The 15,395-nt window shown below is 47.5% G+C and overlaps 1 protein-coding gene across 4 annotated transcripts in view; it reads right to left on the reverse strand.

Moving 5' to 3' along the window:
* The window catches only part of TYW1B (tRNA-yW synthesizing protein 1 homolog B), a 107,695-nt gene that overhangs the window by 11,755 nt on the left and 80,545 nt on the right, over nt 1-15,395 (reverse strand). For all 4 annotated transcript variants that reach the window (XM_083805799.1, XM_083805800.1, XM_083805801.1 and 1 more), the window contains one exon: nt 1,800-1,967. In XM_083805799.1, coding sequence (XP_083661925.1) covers nt 1,800-1,967 — 168 coding nt within the window. The remainder of the gene's footprint in view (nt 1-1,799; nt 1,968-15,395) is intronic.

Consider the following 15,395-nt stretch of genomic DNA (forward strand, 5'->3'; position numbering starts at 1 on the left):
AACTCCTTAACTTTCTAAAGATACCTTTGATTTTGCAATTACTCACTACACTTTGATTGTTCCCAGAGTACAGATTTTTCTCCAAATAATATACACTGACAAATTTTATTCTCCACTGGAGCCTGAAATTCTGAATTAAATGTAATAGAAATATATTTTTTTTATTAGTTGTTTTAGTACCAAGCATAGATTGTTTCCAAAAGACGCCCTCTCCTAATGGCTTTGGAAAGCAAAGCAGCTGTTGAATTCCTCCTGGGCTGGTATCAATCTATTCTTGTTACTAACAGTGTTACTTAAATTATGCATCAATAACTTAGGTGGCAATCTGTTTCCTTTCTTTCCCTGGGCCTTTCACCTTAGAAAAGGATTTTTTGCATTCAAGGATTTGTTCAGGCACAGTTGCCAGTGGCAACAACCAAGACTGAGACTGTAAATAAAGCAACTTTACGGTGAGTTGAAACAAAAAAAAAATAGTGCCAGGTATCACATTTTTTTCTGCTCCTTTTACATCTATTCCCATAAAACAGCAAATCAAGAAAAGCAACAAAGTTTTGCAACTGCACAAAAGTTTTGTACAATGAGATTCTAATTGTTTCCAAACACCAATTCAAAATATTTCAGACCTTCTGCAAGTGGCGATTTTAACCAGTTACTCCCTGGGTGTAGCATAGTATGGCCAGAATTGTCCTGCATGTAAAGCCATGCAACACTGACTAAAACCAGGTCCCCGGCCAAGCAAATGGCAAGAGAAAATATGTGGCTTCAACAAACAGAAGCAAAGAATATGCAAAGAGCAAAATCATCACTAGTAACATAATAAGTAGTTGCTCCACCAGTTGCCTTGCTAGCACATTATACATTTCCTATCATCTTTCTATTAAGCTCTGCTGGAGCTCAGAAAGCCAAGTTGTACTTGATATTTCTCATAACCTGCATCCTTTAAAAATTATTTTTTGGCACTTCACTTGTATTTCAAATTGTGTTGATGGTATTTATGAAGGAACCTGAGTTTCTAACACAACATTTTACATACACGCTCAATGGTTGCTTGAGACATGCCTGGCTTGCAAAGTGCCCCAGCAGCATAAACGACACTGGGTGGCATCAGAAGGCAGCTCTGCATCCTCTTCTCCATCCATCATCAGGATGGAGAACACAAACGTGCTGGTTGCGTTCTGATGAATGATTTTACAGAAAGGCAGGTCCAGTTCAAAAAAGCAAGCAGCCGGTATTTAACATCTACATATCAACTTCAACTTTGGCAAAATTATAGCTCCAGAAGAAGCAAAATATGTTATTCCAGCTCTGGTTGAAGTGAACAAGGACATCTAGAGCTTCGGAAAGTACTGCCAGGGTCCAGAGGAGGCAAAACACTACCTTAACCTGGTGTGAAGCATAAGTTCCCTACAGAGCTGCATATACCAGTGAAGACCATCACAAAGAAAAATAAGGCAATGAGACAAAAACAGCTCGCCCACCTCAACAAGACTTGCCTTTGCCTCTCTCAAAACACAAAGCAGTGAGCATGACAAAGCACAAGAAACAGTGCAATGAGCTCTTCCTGGACCCGTTAAATATTTCATGCTTTGTATCGCTATGGAAGTGCTGTGAGTTATCACGACCAATTGAAACCTGCAGTAGCTTTACTAACTCTCTACAGAACATACTAGGCATTTTTCCCTCCAGAAGTATTCAGCTAGCTCCAGAAAAAAAAATCTGCTCGAATAAGGCAATTGCACATCACTTCCAAGGACAAGGCATGGTGCCTGCTCTCACAGCTTGGCACAGAGGAGTCTCACCTTCTTGTGAGCTATCAGCAGACAGTTTGAGTGTTCGTGCTCACAGGCGATTTCGTAGTCTGGGATGAGTTCGGCCAGCTCCTGGACGAAGCGCACCACCTCTTCGTGCCAGGGGACGTTGGCCATGGTGAGGCTGCTGGCCGAGCTTTCTCCGCAGTACGTCACCCCCTGAGAAGAAACATGGAAACAGTCACTGTCAGCTCAGCCCTTCAAGGTCAGGTCCATTTTACCCCGCTTCGTGCTGCATCTTATGGAAAAGAATCTGGATTCAGGGATAGCCTCAAATCGACCTGTCCCTCGGTGCTTTGGTAACCACTGTCTGCTCAGGCTTCCCCAGCAGTGACACACAGGTCAGGCATTATCCTGCAAAAACTGTTCAAAGCACCCAAACTGATAGTGCTTGGTGGCTCAGGAGCACAAGGGGTGTCTGAGAAGGTCGCTTTGCTTTGAAGCATGATGTGCCTAGAATAAAGTCTCTCAAATGACTAATGCAACAAGTCTGGAGAAGAGGAGGCTGAGTGCAGATCTTATTGCTCTCTACAACTGCCTAAAAGGAAGGTGTGGGGAGCTGGGGGTCGGCCTCTTCTCGCAGATAACTAGCAATAGGACTAGAGGGAACGGCCTCAGGTTGGGCCTGGGGAGGTTCGTGTTGGAAATGAGGAGACATTTCTTCTCAGAAAGAGCAGTCAGGCATTGGGATGGGCTGCCCAGGGAGGTGGTGGAATCACTGTCCCTGGGGGTGTTCAAGGAAAGGTTGGACGTGGTGCTTTGGGACATGGTTTAGTGGGTGACATTGGTGGTAGGGGGACAGTTGGACCAGATGATCTTGGAAGTCTTTTCCAACCCTAATGACTGTATGAAGTTGCAGCACGGTGTTTCCAGAGGGGCCCTATGTTCTGCAGAGGTAACGACTCCCCCTCCTGAGCCAAGGCTGCAATTTCTGCCACCATCCCCTACTATTTGCACAAATCTCTTCCTAACTCATTGTAAAAACAGTTCTCCCCAAGCCCCTCCATCTTCTGGCTGTTCAATCTAATTACAGGACAGTTAAAAGTCTATTTTAGCCACAGTCAATTGCTGTAACTGCCCCAGATCAACACCGTTTTGGCATCTAAACAAAAAGCCCATTTGCCGCCTTCCCATGGTGCCCATGCAAGGAGACCCAGGGAACCGTAGCCTGGGCTGTGTGGATACGTGCTTCTGCAGCTGCAATGGATTGCACATTTCAAGCAAGATGCTCAGTGCTCTTTACTCAACTGTTTCCAACTTGAGATCTCAAGGTTCTTCCCGACTACTGGGCAGTCTACAGAAACAGCAGGATCTTCCCTGTACTTGTGTAAGAGAGGCATTTGCAAATCATTATGCAGCCGTGCGCCCATGGGCCGGGCAGAGTCCCACGGGGCAGCAGAGCCAGTACTGGCAGAGACATGGCTCATTAGGAGAAAGGAGTAGATGTAGGTGCTGGCAGGGCAGGAGCAGCTTGAACCCAGAGAAAGAGCATTAAAATACCTTTCTTTCAAAAGAAAGGGGAAGAAAAAAATCCACAAGCACACAAATTATCCTTCTAGTCTGTGCATGCACAAAGGGCACAATTGAGAGGCTAAAGAAATGTCTAAAAATTAAAAGGGTACAAAAGCTGAACAAAGAGGGGGATTCCTGTGAACCTGGAGATCTTCTGAAGACAAGTGCTAATTAAGTTAAAAGCAGGACAGAACCGGGCTTTAAAGCTGCAGAATTTGCATGGTCCAGTGCCACTTAACACTTTGCCTTCGCCAAACCAAAACTGATTCCACGGGGATGAAAGCATCCTCCTCTCCCCAGGGCAAAACCCAGATTTCCCCCTTTTAAAAAAAAAAAAAAAGTTCCGCTCCTGCCCTTCTGCTCACCTGAGCTGTTTTTCAGCAGCAGCCAAACACCTAACAACCCCTCAATAAAGCCAGCAAGTGAACACCTCTGGGAAGGAAGGGTGAGCGTGTACACCTGGAAGTGAAAGAATTGCACAGGGACATGTGGGAAACTATGGGAAAAAGGACAGGAGCCCTGGTCAGCACCTTGGCATTGGTGCCCTGCCAAAACCTCACCTTCCCAATTCAGCCTGCTTTGCCTCTGGTCTGCTTCCCTGCCCTGCAGTATCGCTGCTCTGACTTCCACAGACAACAGCAAAACACTGTAAAACAACGTCAAGCCTAGACGGAGGTGCTGCTCTCCATCTTGCATTCATTGCCCCGCAGGCAGAAGAAGCCCAGCACCAAACTCGCAGCTTAAAGGCAGCCCCAGCCCCGGAGCAGACTGCGAGGGTTGGCTGGTTCTGCCCCAGCTGAGCAGGAAAGGACAGACACAAAGCCCCACAAAGTCAGGGGATTTTAGAAGCCAGGTGGAAAACTTTGTTTGACTAACTCTAGCTGAAGAAACAAGTCACCAACTTCCAAGATTATTTTGTAATTCTCCAGTTTGGTACCAGCAGTGGTGTTCGCATGGATGTCTGCAGGCTGCTCACCGGCACGTACAGGACGCTTGGCATCCTAAAGAAACCCTTGAGCAGGTTCTTTCCAGACCTCACCTACAAGAACAGACAGCGACCGCCAGGCACTCAATGCTCCAGACCCTCGTTAAAAACCAGCGGCTGGGGGCACTCGTCCAAACTGCTGGGTAGCTACTGGCTTCCAGGCAGACACACAACAGCAACCACACAAGTTGGCATCAGCTAGATGCAAAACTAACACTGGCACCGTAAATCAGCCCAAATACGGCCCCGGAGGAAGGGGACAGGGTCAGAGAGGTGTTGGGCACAGCACAGGGACACAAAATGAAGGTGGACGCTCCCAGGGTGAGCAGGAGGTTCGGAGCTAAGCGGGTGGTGTAGAGCCATTAGTTACATGCCTTGGGGTTAGCCAGTGTTAGTTTTGCATCTAGCTGATGCCAACTTCTGTGGTTGCTGTTGTGTGTAGACACCCAAAAACATAACAGCATTTATAAAAGCTCCCTCCAATTCATGCTAGTCCTGCAATCTTTTGCTTCAGTTAATTCAGAAAATACTGGGAGCTGCCTGGAAAGCAGTCCATCTCTGACCGTCTCCTGCACACACAGAGGGAGGATCAAAATCCCTAAGTTGGTGCTGTAGAGAAATTCTTACTGTTTACTTACGAGCAGAATTTATTTGACCACATTAAAAAGCAGCTTGCGATTTTCTGGCCAAAGGCCATCGGAACAGTTTATAATTTCTATAATCCTACCACTCAGTGAGAAGTCCACGTTGCTTTGTGAAATGCTGAGAGCCGAAGCAACTGCCCCAGAACCAGTGTATGCAAGAAGCGGAGGGATTTTCACAAAACTGAGGGGTGCTGATTGCAGATTTCCCCTGACCCTGCCCGCACAAACAACGGCGCCGCCTGCACCCACCACAGCCCCTGCCACTCCTGGCTGCCACAGCACCACTGACTCAGCAGAAATAAAGGTCGTGCAGTGCTGGAACCCCAAAAACCCTTTTCCATGGGGTGGGAAGTACCCAGCACCTGCAGGCTGATATGACAAGCGCTACGAGCATCGGCTGCGCAGAGCACGGACAGCAGCTTCCCACTGCAAACCGGTCTGCAAAGCTCTGTGGCTCACCAGTGTGCACATGAAGAGCACAAGTCTCCCAGAAAGCAATCAGAAAAGCTGTTTCCCTGAAGCACCCTCAGAACTAGTTACTGAATGAAGTGGCGTTGTTCAGAAGATGCTTTCCTCCCTGCTTCGTTCGCAGTGACCCAGAAGACCTGGTTTTCTGCAGCAGTACTCGTGCCCTGCAGCCCAGGCAGCGCAGCTCCACAGGTTCTCCTAGTCCAGAGAAGACCAAGCCACTTCTAACCCTATAACTTGGAGATTTTTTATTTTAATTTGGAGATATAAATCAGTATCTGAGGAGGTTCAAGTGATCAGTCTTAGCAGTGACCACAATTTCACTTAAGCCTTGCTCCATCTTTGAGTTAAAGTTTTCATAAATTAGCTCAGCAGTATGAAGTTTTCTGAAGTGTCTTGTTGCTTAGTTCTGCCTTTCCAGATAAAACTCGTTACAGGTGTATTGAAGCAGTTTAACCTGTCATATCACAACAAAGGTCACAAACTCACTGACACTCAGAAGGGCAAATTCACATAGGAAGCTTGGCTTTTCTTCCAGACAAAAGCCCAAGTCCCCTGAACTCAACACTTCCGCTGTTTTGTTCCAAGCACAAAATCCCATCAAGCACGGGCATTTCAAACATGCACTGTCATGTTTTTCCTCTCAAGAACACTTCTCCTACCTGGCACCTGCATCCCCACCATGTTTATGGCACCCGCTCCCAGCTGACATTGCATGCCCCATTCCCAGTTCAGCTACATTAAAGCCAAACATGTCACGTCCAGCAATAAACAGACCTTTAGCAAACACTTGAAATTAAAGCAAGGTGAACCACGCTGTAAGGCAGATGCTTAAAGGGGGGCGCTACGAAGAAACAGACTCATGCTAATTAGAAACTGTGCAAGTTTTGGAAGCAATTACTTTCTCGCTGTTAAATTTACGATGACCCTCCTCTATTAATCTGCCCAGGCAAACAATATTTGAGCTGCATGCCATAACTCAGAGCTGGAGCACAAACAGGTTGACTGTGCACAACAGCACACGAATCGGGGGAACACTAAACAGGGAAGTCCATTAATTTTTTTAAGCCCAGCTTTGAAAGTCTGAAAAAGACTTTAAGTGTTCTTATTGGAGCAGCCAGCCAAGAAACTAAGATATGCATCTCCAAAGTTCAGCGGTACAGACACAGCTCCATATAGCAATATTTTCCCTTGTTCATTATACAGATTATGATTTGAGCAGCATGAAAAATGGATGACTATGAGGGGGAAAATTCTTAGCGAGCTACAACATGACTCATTCTTTTAATAAACTTCAAAGATATCATTTACAAGCAAAGAAAGCACAGAGGCAAATGGAATAACTAAGTGCTCGGATGGCTGATTAATTCACATGCACAAATCAATGAAAATCAGCTTAGCAGCACACCGAATGAAAGCACATCAGCTTTCAACTTCTCCAACTTCTTAAAACTTGAGTTAATTAAGAGTGCTGATACCACTTAAAAAATGTGAACAGTTGATTAGGGCGGTCATGTTATATTTTTTAGTAATACACGAAGACAGTTATTAAGACATCAAGTATTAAAAAGGAAACTGTTCTATTGTACACCCTAGTGCTTATAGAAAATTCCCTGCAGTAGAAACATCAATGATGCTGCCTCTTAATTAGTCTTTAATACGGATGCTTTAGCATCCTAATCATGCCACACAGCTTTGGGCGAATACCTTGAAAGAAAGCCTTTTGAAAAGCAACTCGGATGTTCTTGGTTATGCTGGTGGGAATCCAGAGCACCCTCAGCGAGCGCACTCGGGATTTATGTGCTGCTGTAACAGAGCCAAGCGTGCACAACTGTATTTAAGCAACACGTTGTGCCGAGATGATTACTGCTGTGGCGAGTGAGAAACATGAGAAGCTCACGTCGCCTGCTGCTCGGCACATTTGCTTCGCTGCGATCTGGCTCCTCGCCGGAGATCTCATCAGCTACCAGTCATTTTAATCCACGGGACTATGAAGGAAGGGAAGTAAATATGACAGCACTTTGTTTCTTAGCTCAGATAAAGTGCAGGCTTCCCAACTTAATTACGGAACAAGTGAATTTTCTGAGCTCCGAGCCCACAAATTATACATTTGTTCAATTGAGGCTTTGGTGAATTAACAGAAGAACAGAGCGTCGGCCAAGTGCTCCTGACCTGCTGAGCCACACAGCCACTGCTCCAAAACTGGGGCAGTCCTGTCCCAAGATGAATATAAAAAGCCTCAAATGACATGTTGATAGATCACACACCCTGCAATAAAAATGCTTATGATCTGAGCATCAGCATTGTCCAAATTATATACACAAGCTCTGATGCATGTCTGCTCCTCGCTGGAATGGATTCGGCCTTGTCGGCTGCTTTTTGTTTTTAATAGTCACTTTCAAGTTGATTTAACAAAGGACGTTGGTTTATTTGTGTCAGTTAAATGCGAAGAGCAGGAATGGAAATGGCTAGTTAGGCAGCATAACCCCGATATTTATCGGGAGTTCTCCGGATGCACCACACATACGGCTCCATGCAGATCTGCGCCACAGCAGCCCATAAATCTTCAGCAACTCCCTTGAACTCCTCGCATAAAGGCTAAGCTCTGAAACGCTGGATGTGAACTTTCCTTCCAGCTTTTAGAAGTGAATGATACAGATCTTGCAAGAGAAATGCTCACTGTTAAATCCCCCAGCCACCACTCCTCATGCCCTCTAAAGAGACCGCACGGAGGCAGGCAGGAGAAGTTAGGAAGACTCAAGACTGGCATGCAAGGGGGAGACTTCAGCCTGACAGCGACTTGCTTTGCTGTGATCCTTCCTATCGTGCTCCAGGTCCCCCAGCTGCAATGGGCTAACGGTGCTAGCCCCCTTCCCCTGCAACAAAGCAGGCAGAGGACAGAAACCATTTCCCCACGTCATTGTTACAAACACCCACAGCAGCGCTGGGCCATCACACGTGGCCAGTTGCCATGAGCTAAAGAGACTTTATATTCTACAACTTCATCTGGTCATAGCTAAAAGCCCCACAAGCCATTCCCATGTGTTGTGCTTCCCACTTATTTTGGAGGCTAATCCCTTTTCTCGTGCTGAAAGCTGCCAGCTACCTCCTTACGCCTGGATGTTCACAGGGGTTGCGCCTTTGCACCCAAGCCCAGTGCAGGACTGCAAAAATTCCTTCTCAGTTTCAGAAATGTATCTGCAACAAAACGCAGGCTTGGACTAAAGACTGACTTTTCAATGACATGATGTGGCACCTTCACTTGAAGATTCAAGATGTAATCATTCACCTACGTTTGCAATGAAGCTCGTTATCAAGCCTTAATAGGTGCTCCAAGAATGCAAAAAATGCCTGTCAAGCCGAACTCCTCAGACACACCGTGTGTTAGCAACTTTTAGCTGAATCAACAGAAATATCAAGCCGGCTCCCTGCCTCTGTCACCCAGATGTAAATAATTAAAGGAGGAGATTTCAGCAGAGGCAGCTCGGGACCTACCCAGAAGCCGCCCGTGCCATGTGCAGCCTCGTGCTCCCACCCAGGGCAACTGGGGTGCCCGAACGGCCGGTCCCTGGGGTGGCCCCAACCGCCCCACAGCTCGCCCCGGGGGGTCGCACAGCGCTGCTCAGCCTTGCTGTGGGCACCTCAGCCCCTTCCACGCCTCCTGTCTGGTCCACGCAAAGTGCAGAGATGCTCTTGGGCCCATGCCTTGCTGCTTGGTGCAAACAGCAAGTCTTTTTTGTTTGTTTTTCCCCCCTTCAAGCAATTACACGTTGGTTAGGTTTGTTTTATGGCAGGCACGAGGATAGGTGATTTTTAATTTCGTCTTCTCCTCATCTAACTGGAATGGCACCAAGACTCTGAGTAGCTTTTTGACAGGCAGGGGCAATCACTTATTGGTGCATGTAATTAAAAACTCACTAAAGCAGAGCTCATTTTCCTCATTATTTGAAGCACTTAGTCTTTACTGTTTAAGAGGACAAGACTGAGCAGACTGGGACAGATATGTCCCTCTGGTCCTTCCTCTCAGACATTGACTTGGACATTTTAATTTTGTAGCAAAGCCTCAGATGCTGACCAGGAGCTGCAGCTGCAGAACCTCGTTCTTAGCTCTGCTGAACACGAGTTGGACCCTGAGCCACGAGCTGGGTGATGTGCTGGAACCAGAGCTATGGCACAGCCACCAAGGACAAGTGCTTTCAAGCAGCTGAACATCAATTTGAGGAATAGAGGAGGGCGACGAAGATGGTCAAGGGCCTAGAGGGGAAGACATGTGAGGAGCAGCTGAGGTCACTAGGCCTGTTCAGCCTGGAAAAGAGGAGGCTGCGGGGGGGAACCTCATCACAGCCGACAGCTTCCTCACGAGGGGGAGTGGAGGGGCAGGTGACCTATTCTCCGTTATCACCAGTGACAGGACCCGCGGGAACGGTGTTAAGGTGAGGCAGGGGAAGTTTAGGCTGGACATCAGGGAAGAGGTTCTTCACCGAGAGGGTGGTCGCACACTGGAACAGGCTCCCCAGTGAAGCAGTCACTGCACCAGGCCTGTCCGAATTTAAGAAGAGATGGGACTGTGCACTTAGTCACATGGTCTAAACTTTTGGGCAGACCTGTGCGGTGCCAGGAGTTGGACTTGATGATCCTTATGGGTCCCTTCCAACTCGGGATATTCTATGATTCTATGAAGGCTCGAGGAAATTCTGTGCAGTGCCACAAATCCCAACCCTGCTCTGCCCAAGCTCCGTGATATAAACAGCCCTTGACCAGAGGACAAACCCAACAGGATTTCTTATTATTTTTCCCTCCTTCAAATGAAAAGGCTGGAGAGAAGCAGCAGGGCTCTGCTCAGGCTGATTTGGAGAGCTGCAAGATGCAGCTTCACTTCAGCAAATACAGATGGCCTCCCCGAGGAGGGCTGGTTCACCTCCAGCACCGAGCAGAGCGACCGCACCTCCCGCACCATCACAGACACAGCTCTGAAGTCAAAAGCCAAGCGTGCAAGGATCAGCCCTTCACAAGCACACTTGCACGCACGCAGTCTTACATCTGTTGGCGGCGCGGAGGGGATGCCTGGGCACAACCACAATTACACATGCAAACGTACCCAGCTGCTCCGTGATCTGCCTGCAGGGCTCAAAGGTCCACAAGGGTTTTGGGTGCTCGGCTGGCCCTGAGCTAACACAACCCCACAGCATGCTCCACTCATAGGCTATTGAACGAATTCTTTAGGACCTGCTTACATTTTTCCCTTCTGAACACTTTTGCCCCTTTGGGTTTAAGAACAAATATAAATGGCAACATACTGTGTGTTAACAGAAGCCTCTGGCTTTTAAAACAAGAAGAGGGTTTTGCAATGCTTGCCACTACAAAAAGATGAGCTGCGCATCCTAGATATTAAATCTAACAATCAACCCAGTATGACTGTGATAGAGATGTTATGGCATTCAAGTTGACTAATGTAATAAATAAAAGTGATGTGTATTTAATGACCACATGACTGATTCTTCCTTTACTTGGGTTTTTGCACACCAGTAATCAACACTAATTTCTATTGGCTTAAATAAGAGAACAGGGTCCCACAGAGTTACACTGCTGTAAGATACTCATGTAAATGAGAACAAGTATTAAGCTCTGCAAGAATCTAAATCTCTACCCACTCCACCCTGTGAGCCTCTCTGGAGCAACAGGGGATTAGCTACATTCATTTTAAATGAACGTCATTTATCTCAAGTATTTAACCAGGAAATCCCGCAGAGATGAGCCTCATTTTCTGGCAGATGCTTTGCAGTATCTTGTAATTTTTTTTGTTTATTTGCTTTAAGCATGACCTGGTCTTTGCCTTAACCTATCTCACTGGGGTCTTGGAAAAAAAAACAACAACAAAACACGTCCCAAGCACATGCCAAACCGATTCTTTAGTGTTTCATCCTCAAAGAAACATAAGAGGTTACTTCTGATCAAAAAAAAAAAAATCAGTCTTTTGGAGAAAATACCCATGTCACAAATGCAGCGTGAACGCCACAAATACCACAGCTGGACACAAGGACAATTACACACCGGCAAGAGAGTTTTTGTTCAGTACATAGAGGAGCCCATGAACAGGAACTGCGACAGCAACAAGTGCTAGGTTTGAACAGTCCTCAACCCTGCCGGGATTCTTCTGGGTCAGAATTTAACTCCCAGCTTTATACATTATCAGACCAAGCACCACTCTGACCACCGTGGGATTATGCCATAGTCTGCGTACGCTTTGCCTGCACAACTGCAAATTCCCCAAGCGTTGGGGCTACACTTGAATTACCAATGCAGTCTCTTTGCTGCTGCTGCCCTTTGCCTACGTCTACTCACCTTTTATTCCAGAGCAGTCAGAGGGACAGAGACCCCAGCTTTTGCTTCACCCTGCAGTGTATGGGCAGAAGCAATGGAATAACCTCAACTCATGGAATCACAGGATCATTCAGGTTGGAGAACACCTCTAAGATCATCTAGTCCAGCCTTTAACCTAGCACTAAGTCCACCACTAAACCATGCTACTAAGTTCCAAATCCACACACTTCTTGAAGATCTCCATGGACAGTGACTCAACTGCTTCCCCGGGCAGCCTATTCCAATGCCACACAACCCTTTCAGCAAAGAAATTTCTCCTAATTCCAGCTTGTTCATCATCAGGGCAGCTCAAAGGTTTGCACAACACCCCTGAAATCCTCGCAGTGGCTATGTGCCCTGGTGATCCTGCCATGCAAGAGTGCTGATTGCGTGGGTAGGACACTGGAAAAGGGCTTCACAAACCAGCTTTAAAAAAGATGCTGTGGGAAGAAGCTATCTCCAGAATGTACAACTGAGAGCAAAGCAGGGTAGCCTATAAATTCTGTTACATAGGGGTGCCACAGCAGGTGGCAGGCACTGCAGCAACATGACCATCACCAGCAGCGATGGGGACACCACCACCGGTGAACAGAGGACACTTCAGAGGTCAGCAAAGCGAGGAAGCCACCCTGAACACCCCTGTCCCTGTCAGCCTCTCCACCTGGGGCTTGGCTGGAGCCTCCTTCCCTGCAGCAACTCGACTCGATGTTCACAAGCCCCCTGGAGCTGGCTGCTTGACCCTTCTGGCTCAGAAAAAGGGAAAAACTGGTTCCGCTCCCAAGGTGAGAAGCCATGTAATCCATTTGCATTGCAAAGTCACAGATGCACAGCAGCCAGAGGAGAACGCTGTTGTGCCTCCCCGCAGAGCCACATCTTCCACACTTTAGGAACGCGGCTGTTCAGCAGGAACTGGCAGATGAAACTATGCGAAACAAATAAGGCCACTGGCTGGGCTAATCCTGCATTTACTGTGAGCTACTTTCCCTCTGCAGATCACTACGTGCCCAACTTTTGGAGCAAGTGCAATGTTCCAATGAGGCAAGAAAAAGGCAAATTGTTTAAGAACAACTGGCTCTCACAAAAACATCTCATACGGAAATCTGGGAGCACGCCTTTTGCCTTTTTTAGGTCTGTTTAAACACAACCTAATGACAAGCAAATCCCTTGTTCCAGGAAAGCCACCACAAAATTTCTTTGCTTTTTAAAGGGAAGCTTTATTTAGTGAAGGCTGTGGGCAGGGAAGGAAGGCTCTCTCCCCATCACTTCCAGCCAAAGTACAGCAACTAGCAGAGACAAGGGTGGTGTGCGTTGCATCCTCTGGAAAGGCTTTAGCCTGGGTTTTCCCATGTCCTGAGTACTGCTGTTCATACTTCCAAGACTAGAGGCTTTCCTCATGCCTGCAGAGGGCTTTTGTGGCAGTGGTGCAGGTACACCAACCACCAGGTACACCAACCACAACCTACTCATGGAGGAAGAAACTGAGGCATGAGGTATCCTGCCCCTTGGCATGAAATGACAAACCACGACCTGGCCCAGATCAGTATCCTGTGAGGCCAGGGTCTGGGAGATGTTTCTGTCCTGCAGCACTAACAGACCTTCCCTTACCTGCTGGAGTATTTCTGAAAACATTCACAGAATCACAGAATGGCCGAGGTTTGAAGGGACCTCTGAAGATTACCTGGTCCAACCCCCCTGCTAAGCAGGATCACCTAGAGCACCTTGCACAGGATGGCATCCAGGTGGGTTTTGAGTATCTCCAGAGAAGGAGACTCCACAACCTCTCTGGGCAGCCTGTCCCAGTGCTCTGTCACCCTCCCAGTAAAGAAGCGCCCCCTCATACTGAGCCAGAACCTCCTGTGCTTCAGTTTGTGCCCGTTGCCTCTCGTCCTGTCACTGGGCACAACTGAGAAGAGACCGGCTCCATCCTCTTGACACCCTCCCCTCAGATATTTATACACATAGGTGAGGTCTCCTCGCAGTCTCCTCTTTTCCAGGCTAAACAGGCCCAGTTCTCTCAGCCTGTCCTTATATGACAGGTGCTCCAGTCCTCTCATCATCTTTGTAGCCCTCTTCTGAACTCGCACCAGTAGTTCTGTTCCATTTAGATGAAAGCACCCTGCTCGCTAATCTAATTAAGTAGAATTAAACGGCATGCACTTCTTTTGAAAAAAACGAAACCCAACAAGACTGCTAACTTACGTCAGTGCACAAAAACTCCCAAAAGCACCCAACAACTCACGGCCAGCAGGCACCACAAGCACCCACCTTCCTTCCTCATCCTGTGACCCCTGCAAGCCCCCCTGCAGCCTGGTGTGCGGCTGGTTCCTGAGTGAGGCCAAACCCTCAGCTACCCCACCGTGCCGCATGGCTTTTGTGAAGTGCCATGCAGCCCCTCTCCACCTCAGTTACTACTTCTGCAAACAGGGTGAAGTGCTCAGTATACATCCTTTCCCTGGAGTAAAGTCATCGCTGCTTGAGAACTGAGAAGCACCTTGAAGTGCCCAGTTCAAAGGCAACGTTTTTGATGGAAGCAGCTTGGGCAGGAGCCTGGCCCGGCTGGGTAAGCACCATGAGTCAATCCCTGACCACCTCAGGGGGCTTCTCATCTACTTCCCCAACAGTCCAGACCATGATTTTGCCAGGGAGGAGTTGCTGGGAGCGCTGAGAACCGCAGCTGTGAGGCTGAATCCTTCCCTAGGCAAAGGGAACTGCAGCCTTGGAGGAGACAGATGTTTGCCCTGGAGAGCACTCAGGGGAATCTGCACTCGGAAACATTAATTAGTAAAAATGAAACAGGTGTAAGTTAATCAAAGTCTCTACATGACAGAGCAGTCTAAGTAGCATGTACAGCCTCACCCTCCACACTTGGCATGCACTCATCTCTGTCTTCCTCACTGCTGCAAGGAAGGGTCTTGTACCATCAGGCTGCAGGGAGACAGGGAGGAGATGCAAGGTGGAAGGGTCCCGCAGGAGCAGCTCTTCTGCCAGGTTTTACTTTACTTATAAAACAGTCTGACATGCATTGTAAAACTGAGGGTTTCCCCCCCCCCAAACCATACTCAGCATCTTAGTTTGTATCAAGCTATCAACTTCAGCAGCACATTCAAAGACAAGAAGAACTCCCAATAGTGATAATATCATAGAATTATAGAAAGGCTTGGGTTGGAAGTGACCTTAAAGGTCATCCAGTTCCAACCCCCCTGCCATAGGCAAGGATGCCACCCACCAGACCACGTTGCCCAAAGCCCCATCCAGCCTGGCCTCGAGCACCTCCAGGGCTGGGGCATCCACAACTTCTCTGAGCAGCCTGTGCCAGTGCCTCACCGCCCTTTGGGTGAAGAATTTCTTCCTAATGTCTAATCAAATCTATCCTCTTTTAGCTTAAGACCACCCCCCTTGTCCTATCATTATCTACCCAAGGAAAGAGTTCTTCTCCATCCTTCTTGTAAGACCCCTTTGGGTTTTGTTTCATAAGGAAATTGCAGCAAACTTTTTTCTTCAAAGCAGCAGTAAATAAAGGTTTTACAAAGGGAAGAAAAATGAAAAAAGGAAAAAGAAAGGAAAGCGCAGAAGTAATAGGGTTGGAAATATGCAGACCTGAGGTAGACGTGCTGGTCT

This window comes from Anser anser (assembly GCF_964211835.1).
Source record: "Anser anser genome assembly, chromosome: 20".
In the NCBI taxonomy this organism is placed as follows: domain Eukaryota; kingdom Metazoa; phylum Chordata; class Aves; order Anseriformes; family Anatidae; genus Anser; species Anser anser.